The 16,905-nt window shown below is 33.7% G+C and overlaps 1 protein-coding gene across 1 annotated transcript in view; it reads left to right on the forward strand.

Moving 5' to 3' along the window:
• LOC149422845 (alkylglycerol monooxygenase-like) overlaps nucleotides 1–16,905 on the forward strand; it is a 123,936-nt gene that overhangs the window by 19,682 nt on the left and 87,349 nt on the right. Inside the window, exon 3 of the mRNA XM_089632314.1 lies at nucleotides 1,928–2,055. Within this exon, the coding sequence (XP_089488440.1) occupies nucleotides 1,928–2,055 (128 nt within the window). The remainder of the gene's footprint in view (nucleotides 1–1,927; nucleotides 2,056–16,905) is intronic.

Here is a 16,905-nt window from a genome sequence, read left to right on the forward strand (position 1 = left end):
TATTTATACATTATTTTCATTTGTAGTCAATGTCATGTTATCATTTCAATAAAATCGTTTAAAATTATTCATATCCGATAAACAGGTTCAATAAATAAGAGCATTGTTCTTGAGATATCTAGTAAACTTGTTTACATAAATTCCAATAACTAATTCATGAAAAACAATATTTTTTGTGCTAATTTATGTATGCTTGTAGGCAAAAAAAAAGAGTGATGTAAGAACGCGTTTTATTACTGTGTCAAGATTAAGGTCAATGGTATTTTAATTATTTTTTAGTAGTTTTTAGTACACAATATTTTGCTACTGTGATAACATCAATGAATTAAGATAAACACATTTATTTTTATTGTTGTGAATGACCGAAGATAATAATGATAGCACCCGAAAGACATATTTTTTCACAAAATCTACGAGACCTTGAATTTATGTGTGACGGACGTACTGCTCCGGGCTCGGCCGCAGTCACCCACGTTAGGATTATAAGATAAATTTAGAGAATATAGAATAAAATAAATCCTAAATGTATAAAATGTATGTAACTGAAATGTAAATGTAACTATGTATGAAAATGTAAAAAGTTATCAATAAATGAAACGTCGGAGCTTGGATAGAGGTATACGGGCAGAGAAGTATTGTTAGAGCTGGTACAATCATGAGAGCATTTAATTCGGGCACGATTATTAGAGTCGTACTTATACGAGAGGGAACGTTCGGCCCCGGCCCGAAGCAAGGGGCCGTGCGCCGTCGTGGCGTGCGAGGTGATTCGCCGTCAGAACGTTCCCCAAGCGCGATTCTGAGGATCGTGTCTGAACAAAGAGAGGCCGTGGTCGCGTTCGACCACGAGCCCGAAATTACCGGCCGAGAGGCGGTAGCCAACCCGGCGGCGGGCCGCGGGCGCGTCACAAACACGGGCTTCGATTCCAGGAATCAAAGAGAAAGCAGGCCCATGTGAACGTCGCTCGGCCAGCGAAGGCTGCCGGGGTCCTATAAAACGGGCAACAGTCCCTTGGAAAGGCAGATAGCCAGCAACCTCCACCAGCTCTACACTTCTCTCTGCTCTGCCTTCTACCTCGCTCCGACTTCTGACTCTACTCGCCTTCTCTTCTTCTTCTGACCCTCGCCTCACCCGGACCTCTCTGCCCCTACGACAAGACCCGGACTCTACAGCAAGGACGAGTACTAGCATCGGACCAGCTACAACGGCTACAGAGACGCCCCGCTCGACGCCCCGACGCCACTGAAGGAAGACGCCTTCTGCCTCCACGGATTGGGATCACCGGCCCTATTTACAGTCTTGTGTGTCATACACTTCTGTCTGGCACATTATGTTAATCTTAATCACTGTGTTCACAAAAGGCAAAAACTTTGTATAGGTATACCTGTGAGATAAGAAATTAAATAGTATTGTTTCCCAAGCATTAGACTGGTATTTATTAGAATAGAATTGAAATCGATTTCATATTTATACTATTTCGAATATTTAGAACATTTAGAAGTAGAATAGAATACAATTAGAATATTTAAAAAAAAATAAAATTCTTAATTTTCTTGTCATGCTTTGTTACGTTTTGTTTTTTTTTCTCTTCCTATCTCTTCCCCGTATTTTAAATTAATTATAATTTGTTGTTACTCTTAGAACCTGTGTTATCTTTGGAGTAGCTGGGTGACGGGTCTTTCTGAGGAAAGCGAAGAGTCAACCAAGGTCTTGAAGAGATCCACCCTGTAGTAGAAAGGGCACACAAAAACCAGAAAACCTTTCCATATCCGAGCTATTGAACCCAAGGACGAGTTATATACACGACCTGTTTTCATTTTCCAAAATGTCTTCCTTGCGCATTTGTGTCATCAAAAACATCATCCTTGGGCACCTATTGTGAACTATCAAATAAATTACTTAACTATCATATAATTATTTTGTTCACAGGCTTGGCCCTACTTCTTATTCTTCATCTTCCTGGAGAACCTCCTGCTTATCTTGGAAGGAAAGCCTTCCATCAGGCTCAATGACACTCTCACCAGCCTCTCCAATGGACTTTTCCAGGAATGTGGAAGGTATATTGAACCCTTTACTATGAACTGTACGTAGAGTTTTAATATATAAATATGACGTGAATATGGTCGGTTCAGGGAGCGAAAGGAGTTAACCTATGTACGTGTTTTGAAGTGTCAGGAGTTTGCGGGTAAGTTATGCCTGCCATTTCTTCGCCGATGCTAGTTTCCTAGGCAACTTTCCGGTAAAAAGATACCGCATTATCAGCAGACATGTCGTTTATGCTCCATCGATCGAAACTCTAAACCCATCCCTCAATCCATGTTTTTTTCAAGGTTCAGGTTTATTTATCATTAAGTATTAAATATTTGGGAATAAAACAACTCTTTTTGACCTGTACGATTTAACACATCTAAACAACTAAGTTAAATAAGAATTTATTATGTTCAAACATACTAATTTCGGTTATCTGTGCATTAATCCTGCGTGAACTCTGATTAAATGAACTCAAATTACCTTTGAATTAAAGTGTCATTTTTTAAAATTGGAACATATTGTTTGAAGAATTCAGACAACTGATAAAGTTGGTTAATAAAATCATACACTAAATTTTTTTTTTTACTTTATTTATTTTCATTTCTTTACATATAATATACATATTAATAGACAGTAAATAATAACATGAAATATATTACCAAATTGTATACACAAGAAATGAAAACCCACTAAGGCACTGCCTGAGTGTGGGTAATATAAAACCATTACTATATTTCAAGTACCTAAGTATAATATATATAATTCATTAGTTAATTTATAAAAGTTAGTTAAGATGTTTGTACAGACGATATTTTTTGTCTTAATATTTTTGTCATCCTCGTCCTTTCTTTTTTTATTTTTTTTTTATTTTAAACTTCCGATTTAGTTGTCCGGGTTAAGTCTTCCCCAAAGGAAAAACTTAACCCTTCCACTCACTTTTCCACAAATGATCAGCTAGTCAATCAACACTATGTAAGTGCATTATATAAGTAAAATTAATACAAAACAATACAAGAACAACAACACGTCAAATCACCAGATATCAAATGGGAAAAAAAATTCACCGTCTCCAGATATTTTCATATCAGAGGGTTCGGCTCGGTAGAACTTCTAACAGGGCCTATAAATCCTACTGATCCCTCAACATAAATATTTAAAAAATCTTTTGTTATCCTACATGTATTCAAAATGACCGACTTTTGCATCTTTATATATAAATTTTTTGATAGATCTAATACGCCTAAATTTTTAATTAGAGAGCTAGGTATAATGCCAGTAGCCGAAATAACGAATGGTAATATTTTTATAGTCTGAGAATGCCAAATTCTTTTTATTTCATTTCCTAAATCTGTGTATTTTCTTATTTTTTCACTAACAGATTTTTGAATATTACAGGAATTTGGAATAGCAACATCAATGATATAAGTTATTTTTTTAATTTTGTCATGTAAAACTATATCGGGTCTATTATGACTAATCGCTCGGTCTGTTAGTATAGTTTTATCATAATATATTTTATAAAATTCGTTTTCTAAAAATGAATTTGGTTCGTATTCATAATATGGTACTACATTACGGCAGTCAATCAAGTTATGTTTAATTACCAAATTTTGGTGAATTATTTTTAAAACTTGATTGTGCCTAAATGTATACTCGGACGGTGCTAATATAGAACATCCCGATATAATATGTTCTATAGTTTCCGGAAAAGCCAAACATTTTCTACACAAATCATCAATTTGATTTGTATCTTTGATTATATGCTTTCTATAATTTTTAGTATTAATGACTCTATCCTGAATTGCAAGCATAAATCCTTCTATTTCTGCGCTCAACTCTCCAATACTCAACCATTTGTTTGACTTAATTTTGTCAACATACGTTTGGTTGAGATAATTGAAGTGTTTTGCGTGTAAAATTTTATTTGACCAGGAATCTAATAGTTCCTGGTTGGGATTTATAAAAATGTTGGCATTCTCATCGTATAAATTTAAAGGTGTAATATTTCTATCTGCCTTGCAAATTATTTTGTGCATTTCTGAGCTATGAGCTTTCCTATGGAAAAAAGTTCTTAGCATTTCTACCTGATTATGTTTCAAAGAAGTTATTTTGACTATACCTCTACCTCCTAAATTTCTAGGTAAATTAACTCGTTCTATAGCTGAATTTGGATGATGGCAATTAAACTTTGTTAGCGTAGTTCTAATTAATCTTTCTAAGTTATCTAAATCTGTATTAGACCATTTAATTATGCCAAATGAGTACGTTAATAGAGGTATTGCCCAAGTATTTATTGCTTTTACTAAATTTTTAGCAGATAGATTGCATTTTAAAATTTTCCTTATCCTAGTTTGAAATTTAATCCTAATATCATTTTTAATACTACTATGGTCTAATCTATTTGATTGTGGGTATCCTAAATAATAAGATTTTAATTTTAAGTCCTATTTGCTAAAACTTGAATGTCACCCCAGCTGTCTACTTTGTTTCTTCTTGGATATAATGATTAGTTAAGGTTCAAATATTGTTACAATATACTGTCAAATTACTCATCCGGTAGTTAAGGCGGAATATAATACGCCGTGATTTTCACGGGAGTGCGCTGGTTATTAAGAATCAATTTAATTTCGGATGTGACGTGATGTAGGTACTAAGAATCAATTTAATTTTGGATGTGAAGTGATGTAGGTATTTAGAATCAATTTAATTTCGAATGTTACGTAATGTAGGTATTAAGAATCAATTTAATTTCGGATGTGACGTGATGTAGGTATTGAGAATCAATTAAAATTGTAATGTGACGTGATGTAGGTATTAAGAATCAATTTAATTTCGGATGTGACGTGATACAGGTACCTACGTAACATTCTAATATTGTAAATAAATTCTTTTTATTTTCAGTAAGTAGGTATAATAAATGAATATGCCGCCGGTCTCAATAGTTGATAGTGTAAGGTCCAGCAAAGTTGCTCTCCTAGCATTTGATTGGGGTTCGAATCTCAGCCGTGACATTTTTTCAATCGTGTAAATTTATTTATTTTAAAAATATATATTTTTTAATTTAGCCTAATTATTTAAGGGCCTGCGCTAGTCTAAAATAATCCCTTATAGAGGTAACATATACATATGTGTCGATGGTATGCTGTCATTGTAGAGTGTATAGATTTTGTTATAAAAACTATTTCCGAAAATGAACGTAATTCGGTTCTGCATTCCTAAATGTTTAGGATTCGGCCTCCTGGTCGAGTGGTAAGGCTCTCAACTGGCAATCCTAAGGTCGCGGGTTCAAATCCAGGTTTGTTACAATGTTTTATTTCACGACTTAAATCATTTAAAAATAATATAAGGTATATTTGCGGTACGTTCCACAGTGGAATAAACTCTCAGTACCGCCCTTGTATAAGACCACTATTCAGAATTGAAACGTTGCTTGAAATGACTTTAACCATGTTTGGTGACCAGATATTAATAGCCATGTACTTGCCCACCTTTCTTTTCCCCGTCTCCTTTCCCTCCCCACTACCTTCAGCCTCACAACATACCCCAGTTGTGGATGACATAATCTCATTGGCTCCAGTCGGTTGGGAGCAGTTGGGTAAATTATGCGGTATTTTTATTAAAAAAATATTCTACCAACTAAATCTACTATTTACATCGATTACCAACATCATTTGCAAAACCTTCATTCATCAATCAGTTATTTCTTTTGATTTAGTATTTAGTCAACAATAAACGCCCGTATCGTTAATAATACTTTTACTCTGTCACATTCTATCGGAAAAATCTTCCATGGAAACGTAGTTCTTTCAAAATTGAAGTTTGAGATAAAGTTGATCTTCGAAACATAAATAATATTGTCACACGAAGTCATGTATTTAGGAAAACCCAAAAGCAATCAATCTACTGAATGCGATCGAAGCTAAAAGCAACCAAGTCAATGGTTTATAGACCCGTTTCTTGTGGCTATAATTACCAGAATCGTGTACCGAAACGAAAGTCCATTTATAGGCAGGACGCTCACCTGATTGGATTTTTTGCCTGGGGATTAGTTAAGTCTGAAGTAAATCACAGTAAGGGTTAGCTATATTCTCGATAGTTCATACCTGCGAAATAAGGGTAGAGTTATGAACATTATTATTATCGGATCACAGACAGTTTGGTGCCAGTTAGGCTTAGCACGCACTACGTCTAAACGTAGCGGAATAGCTGAAAACGCCAAACCGCGTACTAAATCGCAATACGGCTGGCGTTTTTTTGCTCCAATTGCAACTGCTCCCAACCTTTTGGATCCAGTGTGCTTAAAGCAGCTCCAATTATTGGGGTATGTTGTGAAGCTGAAAATAATGGGCAGGAGGAAGACGGGGAAGTTGCTAAAAAGAAGACAAGTCAATTTTACAAATACAAATGAACATATTAATGATTCAGCAGCAGAAAGGTTTTAATTATTTAGCTATAAATACATGAAAGTAATTGACAGAAATATTAAAATATGTAAAGAAAGGTAAAATGTAAGATTATGTAAGTTAACAGAATAAACATTAGTACAAAGTTATTAAAATAAATAATAAAGAAACAAAAAAACAGTTATGCAGTGACCTCTTTAATATATGCACTACTAAAACATTTAATCAGTACCGATTTAAATGTCGATAGAGGCATATTAAAAACATCAGCTAACATTGCACACGAGTTACCAGTGGTGTGTAACCTATTTATAACAGTATTGTAGCCTGAAACCGTAGTATGATTGTTACAATAATACATACTACCTTGATCTAATGGTAGGAACATAAAAGCGAATCAATATTAATATATCAGGGCTATCCGACTGATAATATACAACTTCATAAAAAAATATAACATCGAAAAATTTTCTTCTTTCAACTTAAACAATTTCAATTAATGTAATAAAAACTATGAAATTTGCGTTGGACTGATATTTATGAGTATTGAAGAAAGATCAACAAATTGTATAGTTATATTCTAGAATGCTTCTAACGAGAGATGTGTACAGAATTTTATGTATGAATATTTTTTAAATCGTTGGAAATCCTTTATACCAACATTATCATAGCCCTGTTAGCGACAGATGTTATATGAGATAAGAGAGATTAAGGTTAAACACGACGCTCATTATATTTCACGTGTTCATAGATGGCGTTATATAACTTATTTGATTAAAATACGCTTTTGCAAGGTATTGCTTCAAAATATTAAGACAAATGATTTGTTTGCGCCCTTACATACGCAATATGAATAAATATTTTTGTTCCTTTAAAAACACAATTCTTTCGATAAAGGCATTCAAATACTGTATTGTTCCGATGATTCAATTTGTATGCTTTTCTTGAAATAATAGATTTTTTTGAGGACAAAACTGTGTATTCATATTCATATTGCGTATGTACGGGCATAAACAAATAATTTGTCTTAATATTTTAAAGCAATATTTCAAAGCAAAAACCTTGCAAAAAGCGTATTTTAATAGAAAAAATAATTAACGCCATCTACGAACACGTAGAATATAACGAATTTAACGTTTGACCTTAAGCCAATTAAGTTAATAATTAAATATTATTTGATGTTCAATTTCGTAGAACCTCAATAACCTTATCGAACATAAAGCCCGTGACAAGTCACGTTATATTTTCATAGCTTGGCCTATTTCGGCGTATCGATCGCCCTACACTTGCAATAGTAGTGTATGGTGAGTGATATGCTGAAATAGACCAAGCCATGATGCATAACGTGTCGCTTACCTATTAAAGAATAAGTTTAGTTTCTATTAAACAGTGTTATAGTTTGCAAGTTTATTTTCTATCACACAGTGTTACAGTTTTTTTAAAATTTTATTTTCTTTTTATATATTCTCTTAGCTTTTTACTTAGAAAGCAGCTTGTTAAAAAAATGCCTTCGCAGTGTGGGTAGATACGAGACGTCTATTGCCGCATCATAATCCCTTCTTGTCAAATTTTAAAACTGGAGACCTACATGTTGTATGATGTATATCGTATGCAAGACGAACGACACAAAGGGGTGGAGTTGTACCAATTTTATTAAAATTTTAAAAAATAACTACCTACCTGTGGAGTCACTCCTAATATTAAATAGTCGTCTTTAGGGTTGCTGTGCCGGAATGAAGACCTGCAACTTTCACTCTTTCATCTCCTTAAAGTATAATGGTTTATGTAAGAATCAAGACTTATATTGTTGTTTTTTCCTTTTTTATGTTCAACCTCACAAGAGTCCCAACTGCTCCCAACCGTCTAGTGTGAGAGTGAGCCATTGGGGTATGTTGTGAGGCTGAAGGTAATGAGGAGGGGTAGGATACAGGAAAGAGGAAGGTTTTAATGTACCTGGCTATTCAGATCTGGTCACTAAACACGGCCAAAGCCATTTCAAATAACGTTTTAATTCTGAATGGTGGTCGTACACAAGGGCAATACTAAGAGTATTTTCCACTCTGGAACGTGCCACAAATATACTGAATATTATTATAAATGAGTAAATTGTAAAATAACACAGTATAATCAAATAAAATTTACTATCGCACGCCGGGATTAGAACCCGCGACCTCTGGCTTGCTAGTCGAAAGCCTTATCCTTCGACCACGGAGGCTTTTAAAAAGGTAGAAACACAAATAACGGTAAAGTATTCCCATTCATCGATCAATGATGTTGTTTATTCTGAACACCTTCCATACCGTTGAAATTAAATCCGTTTGATAAGTAAGGTTGCTATACAACCCAATATCAAAAAATAAGGGCGCTTGTGGATGTACATAATGTCAAATTAAAATATTGTTTAAAAGCAGTAAACGCGTATAAATTTGTACATTTGTACATGTACATAGAACATGCACCAATTATGAAACTTTCAAAGGCTTAACCGCATATTTTATACCTTCGAGCTTTGCGCATTACCTACTTACACCCAGCTTAATTTATCTCTGCCTTCAAAGGACCCTCACGGCTGAGTTGGTCATTTTAGCTAATAGGAAGGTAAGTTTGCACTAACTTCTTGAACTTTCCGACATATATATAAAAAAAAAGAGTTATTGACTGAGAACCCTATGTATATTGTTCTGTAAATAAGGGTAGTAAACTATTGATGCGGTCGTAACGAGAAAATAAAAGTCTTTCCGCAAGTAAAGATTTAGAGTGGTGTACTCGCAATTGCAAACGATGGCAATAAGTGCAGTGGCGAACGATGGCTGCACTACATGCGGGGGTTAGTTTTACCTGAAAAAATCTATCGGTTGAAAACACGTGATATTTCACATTAAAAATTAAATGGAACGTATTTTTAATAAAATTACCTGTAGCTGAAACTATTTAAAATTAGAACAACGGGTTGTTTCACAAAATTTGAACCATAGGGTAATTTCAGTGTTTTTTAAGGTCGTTAAAAATTACGATAATAAATGTGTTTTTATGTTGACGAATAAATTTTATAAAACGATTCAAAATGACCCATTTTCGATTTGTCGCCGAAACGACATGTTCATTTTTTATTCGTGAATCCGGCGTAGTTGACGTCACGCCGGGCGACTTTGGTGACAGCCGTCTTACCAGAGATTGGCAGTATCTATGTAATAATGACGTAACCAGATGGAGCCGTTTCGGAATGTGCAATTTTAGATCGTTTTTAAATCATTAATTATGAATGAAAATATTACAATCACACATTTTTAGTACGATAAACATAATCAGAAAAATAAACTTGAAATCTTGTTACATTTTTAATTTTTTGGTATTCGTAGTTTATGAAAATACCCCATTCATCAAATTTCAAAGTCAAAATTCAAGTTTTCTGAAGGATCTATTCAAGTTCTGTTACAGTTTCATATTTTTACAGTATTTTGTGCATAACAGAACTTGAATAGAATTTTCACAGAACTTGAATTTTAACTTTAAAATTTGCTCAGTTAAATTGTTCAAATTCTAAAGTAACCAGTATTAAATGTTTTATTTTATTTTTTATAGTGAATACCTCACAATAGTCCCAACTGCTCCCGTCTGGAGCCAGTGAGACTATGGCATCCCCAATTGGGGGATGTTGTGAGGCTGAAGGTAAGTGGGGAAGTGAAAGAGGAAGTTGGGGAAGTACCTGGCTATTCAGATCTAGTCACTAAACACGGCTAAAGCCATTTGGAGCAACGTTTCAATTCTGAATGGTGGTCTTACACCAGGGCGATACTAAATGTAACCTCCTTTATACATTTTTTTTCATTGTGTTATGCTTGTAGGCTTAACTATCTAAAATTATTATTTTTCGATTATCTCGAAGGATTCTCTCTGATCTCAGCACAAATATTCTTATACAAACTACTTGCTTTATGTTGAGCCTTTTTGTATTTTGAAACTACTTGACTTTAAACTGATGAACGACATATTGTAATCTGATTCGTTATCAATTCAGTCAGAGAAAGCGTTAAACATTTCCATCTTCTATTTTGTACGCACAATAAGACTAATGGCATATATGCGGAATTGACTATTACGTGTTAAATCTATTTTATCTATTTACAATGTGTACTAACTAATAAACTACAGTATAATGTTCCCATCATGATTTTTTCTACGTTTATATTGTTTATAAGTGTTTTATATCCTACTAAACCCGTATAATACATATTAAGAGTATATTATTAGTTGATATATATCACAATTTTTTTACCTAGCATGTAATATATGGATTTATGACTGTCATAGGTTTGAATTAATATATGCTTTTTGATATTGATCTACATGGTCGGAATATGATTCCGACAGTCAGTAGACGAAAGCTGCTGCTTTTAGCACGTCTTCCAAGGTGACAGATAAGCCGTCGATATGCACAACTTTTTGGAAAATGTCGTTCGGTTCGCAAAATAACTGGATTATTAATTTATGGAGGTGAACTAACTATACCTTTAGTATTAAAAGAAATCATATACACGATCGATACACTTAATTAATTCATAATAAGACGCAATCAATTAATTCCGCTCCAGCTTGGAGAAACAAAAGTTGTTAGTTGTTAGTAAAGACCTCATGAACTAGGGAAAACTATTTTTACAGTCAAAAGTACATGTGGACCAATGTTTTTTAAAAATAAAATTTCAATTCGAAATTGTTAATTTATTAGTATTTTAAACTTTTATGTTGCCGTCTGACGTTTAGGAATGTCAAATCATACACATGAGGCCAGATTTCCTATTATACAGGTGTCCGGGGGTAAAGTGCACTAACTCCGGGAGGTGATTCTATATGATGGTAGAAGTAAAAAAGAGACATAACTTTTTTCGAAATTCCAACTTTTTTTTATTACATTTTTTTTCCATAGAAGAGTATTTATTTTCCCATACAAAAAATTCAACTTGTTTACCTAAAAACTACCTTAAACGTAAGAATTTCTAAATATTTTTTTTCTATTTTTTTATTTCTACCATCACGTAAAATCACCTACCGAAGTTAGTGCACTTTACCTCCGGACACCCTGTAGTTCTTGTCAATATCGGCTCGGGTATCGACGGCGCGACCGGGATATATATATTAAGTCTATCGCTCCGATATTGTTGTTATCCATTTGAACGTACTAGACCCCTTAAATGCAGACTAAAATGTGCCACAGACCCAGAATACCTACCGCGATTTTATAATATAAATCAGTGGATTTTATAATATAAAAGACTTCACCTATCTTTTTAACATTTATCATGAAATTTTGTAATTGTTGATTTAAAATTAAATAAAAATAGCTGCAAAAATTAAAAAAAAAATACACTTGTAAGCCTAATTAATGTAAAGCTGTTGATTTCTTTCAAAAAACAAACCAAAAGTATATGGTGATATTGTAATCATTAGATAACAGATCTTAAATAGTAATACAAAATAACATCAGTCGTAGGCCGAGAAAACGATTACACGATGAAACGATTTAAGAGGAACGGCCAATTTAATGAAGCCAAAATACCCAACCAAACTGAATGTTTATTTTTTTTTAATTCAAAGGCAGAGAAAATATGTAGTACCGATGTGTGCATTATGTTATGGGTATATTAGTTTCTTGTTTGTCCAATGCAGCCCTGTCCCCATCAGGCATTTCATTTCTGCGCGAGCCCCCTCACGGAGACGTTACAGGGGATTAAATGAACCAGGCGACCCAGATAAACTTTCTTGAAAACGAGAACCCCGGCAACCAACCAACCGTTATGGTTCTGGCGGGGTGCAAACTAGCGCCAAATAAAAGCAAGCTTAAACTTGCAGGAAATCCTTCTACTGGAATTTTCTTTTTACGAACATGAAATTTCAGACAAAGCTTCCTCAAAGTCTGTCAAATGGGGGAGATATTTCATCCTTAACAGATATAGGTTGTGTGCGTGTAATATATCATATGGCAGAATTATAATCATCATTTTTGTAGGTTGTATGAAATTCTTATGTTTGAAAATCTAAAACATGTTTAAGACGTATAACAATATAAAAGTTATAAGTTGTAAAAAATCACGGGAAAATATGTGTTCTTAACAAATCCGTTCCTTTTTTGAAAATGACGATTAAAATAATTTTCTGTTAAAAATATATTACAATACGTAGGAACTTCATCGCTTGTACGAATTGTTCACACAATCAGTTTTGAACAATACACTTAAATTCAAAGCAATTTTGAGTTCATTGAATTAGAGATACACAGGACGCACAGACCGCCCGGGATTAGTATTAGTAATTACGTAAAAAAATTACAATATAAAAATCATGTTTTACCGGAGTGATAAGAACCTACTCTCAGTATCGCTCTGCTGAAAACCTAAAAGTTGATTTAAATGGCTTTAGCTGTATTTGGTGACCGTTTCTGAACAGCCAGACACTTCACAACAATTCCTCTTTCCCTTTCAATTTTTAATTCTATCGTTCTACAGGCTTCGGGCAGTTGGGACTCATGTCGTTTTCACCAATTGAAGTGAGTGTAACTGAATTGTAAGAATTTAGTTGTAATCATGTTGCATCGCAATCTCAAATAGTTGTTATTCGCGAAATTTGAGATTGAGATATACATCAAGATCGAAAAATTATTGTAACATAAGCCCTGTACAGTATTGGAAACATAAGGTCAAATAATCCACCCTGCCACGGGTAGATGCTGTCTAATTAATCACCGATCCCCAAGAGATTTTTCCTGTTTTCCATGCAATTAAATTTAAGAGGTAATTAGCGCCATCTCTTGTACAAATACGGACACCACCAAAATACCACTGCCATCTGTGTTTATACTGGGAAGTACTCGTACATATTACATTATATTCAATAATGAATACGACTGACATCCATGAAGAATATCAAATATTTTCACCAAAGTTCATCATTTTCACCCGAAGTAATAAAAATTGTTCTTACATATTCGGACATAGGTACATATATGCCCACAACACGCTTATGTCGTTTTATATCGTCAGTGGTCCTAGTTATGCTTGCTTTTCTAACGAAACATGAAACTGAGCAAGATGCAGAAAATTAAAAGGTAGCGGTCGCATCTGGAATCTCCATAAAAAATAATAATTTTAATATCACATTGATGTGTGGAGCCAATATTTAAAAGTTTTTTCAATAAAATGAAAATGATGTCCGTATTCCTAATTTCTAGAGATTTACAACATATTTCCCTATAAAGCTTTAAGTTTTAAGCTCGTAAAAATTGTTATTTTTTAAGATAATATCCATACATTTGCCGAGCCGAAACGGTTTTTACATGAAATTTTCTCGATAAAAAAATAGCAAATTATGCTCCGAAAATTATTAAAAATACATTCTGTTCTGTTTTACATAATCTGTTATAGGTATGAAAAAATTACATTGTTTCTTTAAATCCTACTTCAGACATTTGTCGAAAGATTTTTGATCTATTTTAAAAGGGTCGTGTTCAATTTAATATTTTTACAATTTTCGCTTAGTTATAATCGTTTTGTTTAAAATATTAGCGCGCCCTCTCTAACATTCGTATTTACATATATCCCTTTCAACCACCTTGCTACAGAGCTTTAATTGGGCGATTGTCAAATCTCTAAATAGTTTAAAATAAAGTAGATATCCAAGTCTGTATTTTTGTGCATTTAGTTTTTCTAAACAACGCGACAGATTTTGATATGGTATTCACAAAAATTTATAAAATGTGTATTATATTTATACTAAAGTCGATGGTTTGTAATTAATTCGTAAAAATATTTTTGGGCGCTTATTACTTATTACGCTGGCTAAACCTAGAGATACATCAAAATAAAATTCTAAGGCATTGTATACGTTCAAAAGATATACAGAAAAGTCCGCGATGGTATATTTGTCTATCTCCTACGGATAACTCCCAACAACCCCGGGTACACGTAAGCTAGTAATAAATAATTGAAAGCTAGCCAAAAGTACCATCGTGAATAATTTTTGGTTTACCATGCCGTTTAGCCAATTAGACTAGACACGGCAAATTCATTTAAAAATAACCCCAACACAATTTTGGTTTGGTTCACATGCACATTTATGTAAAGGCCCACGCATTATGTCGCAATGCGAAATGGGTACTGTGCATTGCGTTTTACCTTTTGTTGGTCTATTTTGCTTCTCAGCTATGCTGGGCAAGTTCACTTTTTCAATCACAAAAATAACCGAGTTCCAAATATTTAAATTTGAATTATGTCCATATTACAACACCTCTGACAACAAATTCTACGTGGTTTCGCTTACGAGTTTGAACGCTTGTACAAGGAGTTTAAACAGAGTTGGGTTGTTAAGTTCATCTCCATATTTGTGACGTACGCTATGTGGCGTTATTTTTAAAATGAATTTAACAAGACAGGGCTAATCTAGTATAATACATCAATGCGTTTAGCGCTTCTCCTTCTGTACTCAACGTTTTGGAAAGCGTTACAGGTGAGTGATTTATTTATGCGTTTCAGTGTCCGACGGTGGACACTTTAAACTGTAACCGCTATCCAAAACGTTGGCTTAAGAAGGGAGAAGCGCATCAATACGGCAAGATAACCCAAAAAATGATTACGAAGATTGAAGGCTAGTTTTTTATTGAATAAATAACACATATCATTTTAAAAGCTTCGAATTCATTTCCTAATGGAATGAACCGATTATGTACTAAATAAATAAGCAATATGCTAATTGGGTTTATAGGGCAATAAAAGTGTAATTCCGAGAAATTTTCCGGGTTATAAAATGGTGTAATAGAGTGTATCCTCTCCGGGAAGCACTTATTGTGACGTTTACTTGTATTTTATTCTGTAGTGGACAGGAAACGTAAAAGTTGACAAGGAAAATACATTATTACGGTCGTAGCTCTAGCTATATAATGCCTGTATAATAAGGACATCCCAGCTATCGTAGGCAGTAGGCGGCTAACGATGTTTTTACGAGGTAACCGACGGAGGCTGTGCAAAACAGGAAATGCTACCAATTTATTATAACTTGTCTTTGAATAATGGATGCTTTCCGTGTAAAAAAGCACATAATGGCTAAGATTTTGGAAATCTCTCTGTAGGTACACGGAGAAAAATGAGTATTGCTGATTTATTTAAATACAAAAAAAAGTTCAGAAAGGTGGCAGCAAATTTTTAAAATGACACTTAAACTCAAAGCAAATCAAATTTTAATTTAAAATTTAAAATTTTATGCAATATAAAAAAACCGTATTTATATGTAGACAATAGTATAAAGTATTTTTGTTTAAGTAATGTAATTCCTATTCTAGTTTTCTGGATCAGCCAAGTTCTTTAGAATAAACATGCTGGTGAATATTTTTTCGTTTCGCCACTGTATAATATTTTTAGACATAGAAATAAGCATTTCTTCTAATGCTGTAATTTATTAGTATACTGACTTATCTTTCAGTTAAGTCATTTTCATAGATTTAAAAACATAAAAAATGTAAATCTTATATATTACAATAATTAACTAGCTAACTAACCATCACGCCGTTTCCCCGCATGGATAGGCAGAGAGGACAGGCCATCAAACAACTCGGTCTTGGCACCCACTTCTTGCCTCACTCACATTCGTGCATCGTCTCTTACATCGGTACTATTATTCTGACTCTTGATATGCCCAACTCAAGTGTAATGTCATGTCCGTCCCCGACCTCTTCTGCCATTCAAATTTGCGTCATATTTTCTCCTTACACTCCTTTCCTCGTTCATTTGCTCTACTTGCTCAAACTATCTATGTGTCTCTTTCCTAATCTTACTCATTACGCTTACATCAGCCTTATATTATTTGCGGATCTCTACATTTCTCATACATGGTTTTACCACATGATCTTACATTGTTTTACCACACATACGTTTCAGGGATCTCATTTCTACAGCATTCAGTCTACTTTCACCTTTCCTCTGCCAGTTCCATGCCTTACTGCCATTATAATAATACGAATATATGGGTATTTTATGGTTTCATCAAAGAAAGCATTGTTTTTTAAGGGGCCGTATTTTTTGAAAAAAATGCTTTTTAACATATTTTTTTCGCATTAAAACGAAATTTTAATGGAGAAACGGATTTTCGTAAACAGTTTCATGCAGGAATAAATTCATGGCCAAGAAATGAGATTTTTTCATAACTACTGCTAATAAATATTTTCTCAGAGTTAAAACATATTTCTTGAACGAAGAATACATTTGTATACAAAGGAAAATAACGTTTTATTAAAAAAAATCATATCAGCCGTACGATTTGGAGTTTTTTTTAATTAACAGAGTGCCTTTTGGGAATATATTCATTTGCCTACCCACTGGAGCGTTTGTGGCCAAAAGACGCTTACGGGTTTTTGCATATTAGCCAAATTGTGCCAATTTGAAAAGATATTATAAAACATTTATTTGAATTATTTTAAAAGCTAACTTGATA

Source organism: Hesperophylax consimilis, chromosome 6 (assembly GCF_061612785.1).
Source record: "Hesperophylax consimilis isolate HC1 chromosome 6, BYU_Hcon_1.0, whole genome shotgun sequence".
Classification (NCBI taxonomy): domain Eukaryota; kingdom Metazoa; phylum Arthropoda; class Insecta; order Trichoptera; family Limnephilidae; genus Hesperophylax; species Hesperophylax consimilis.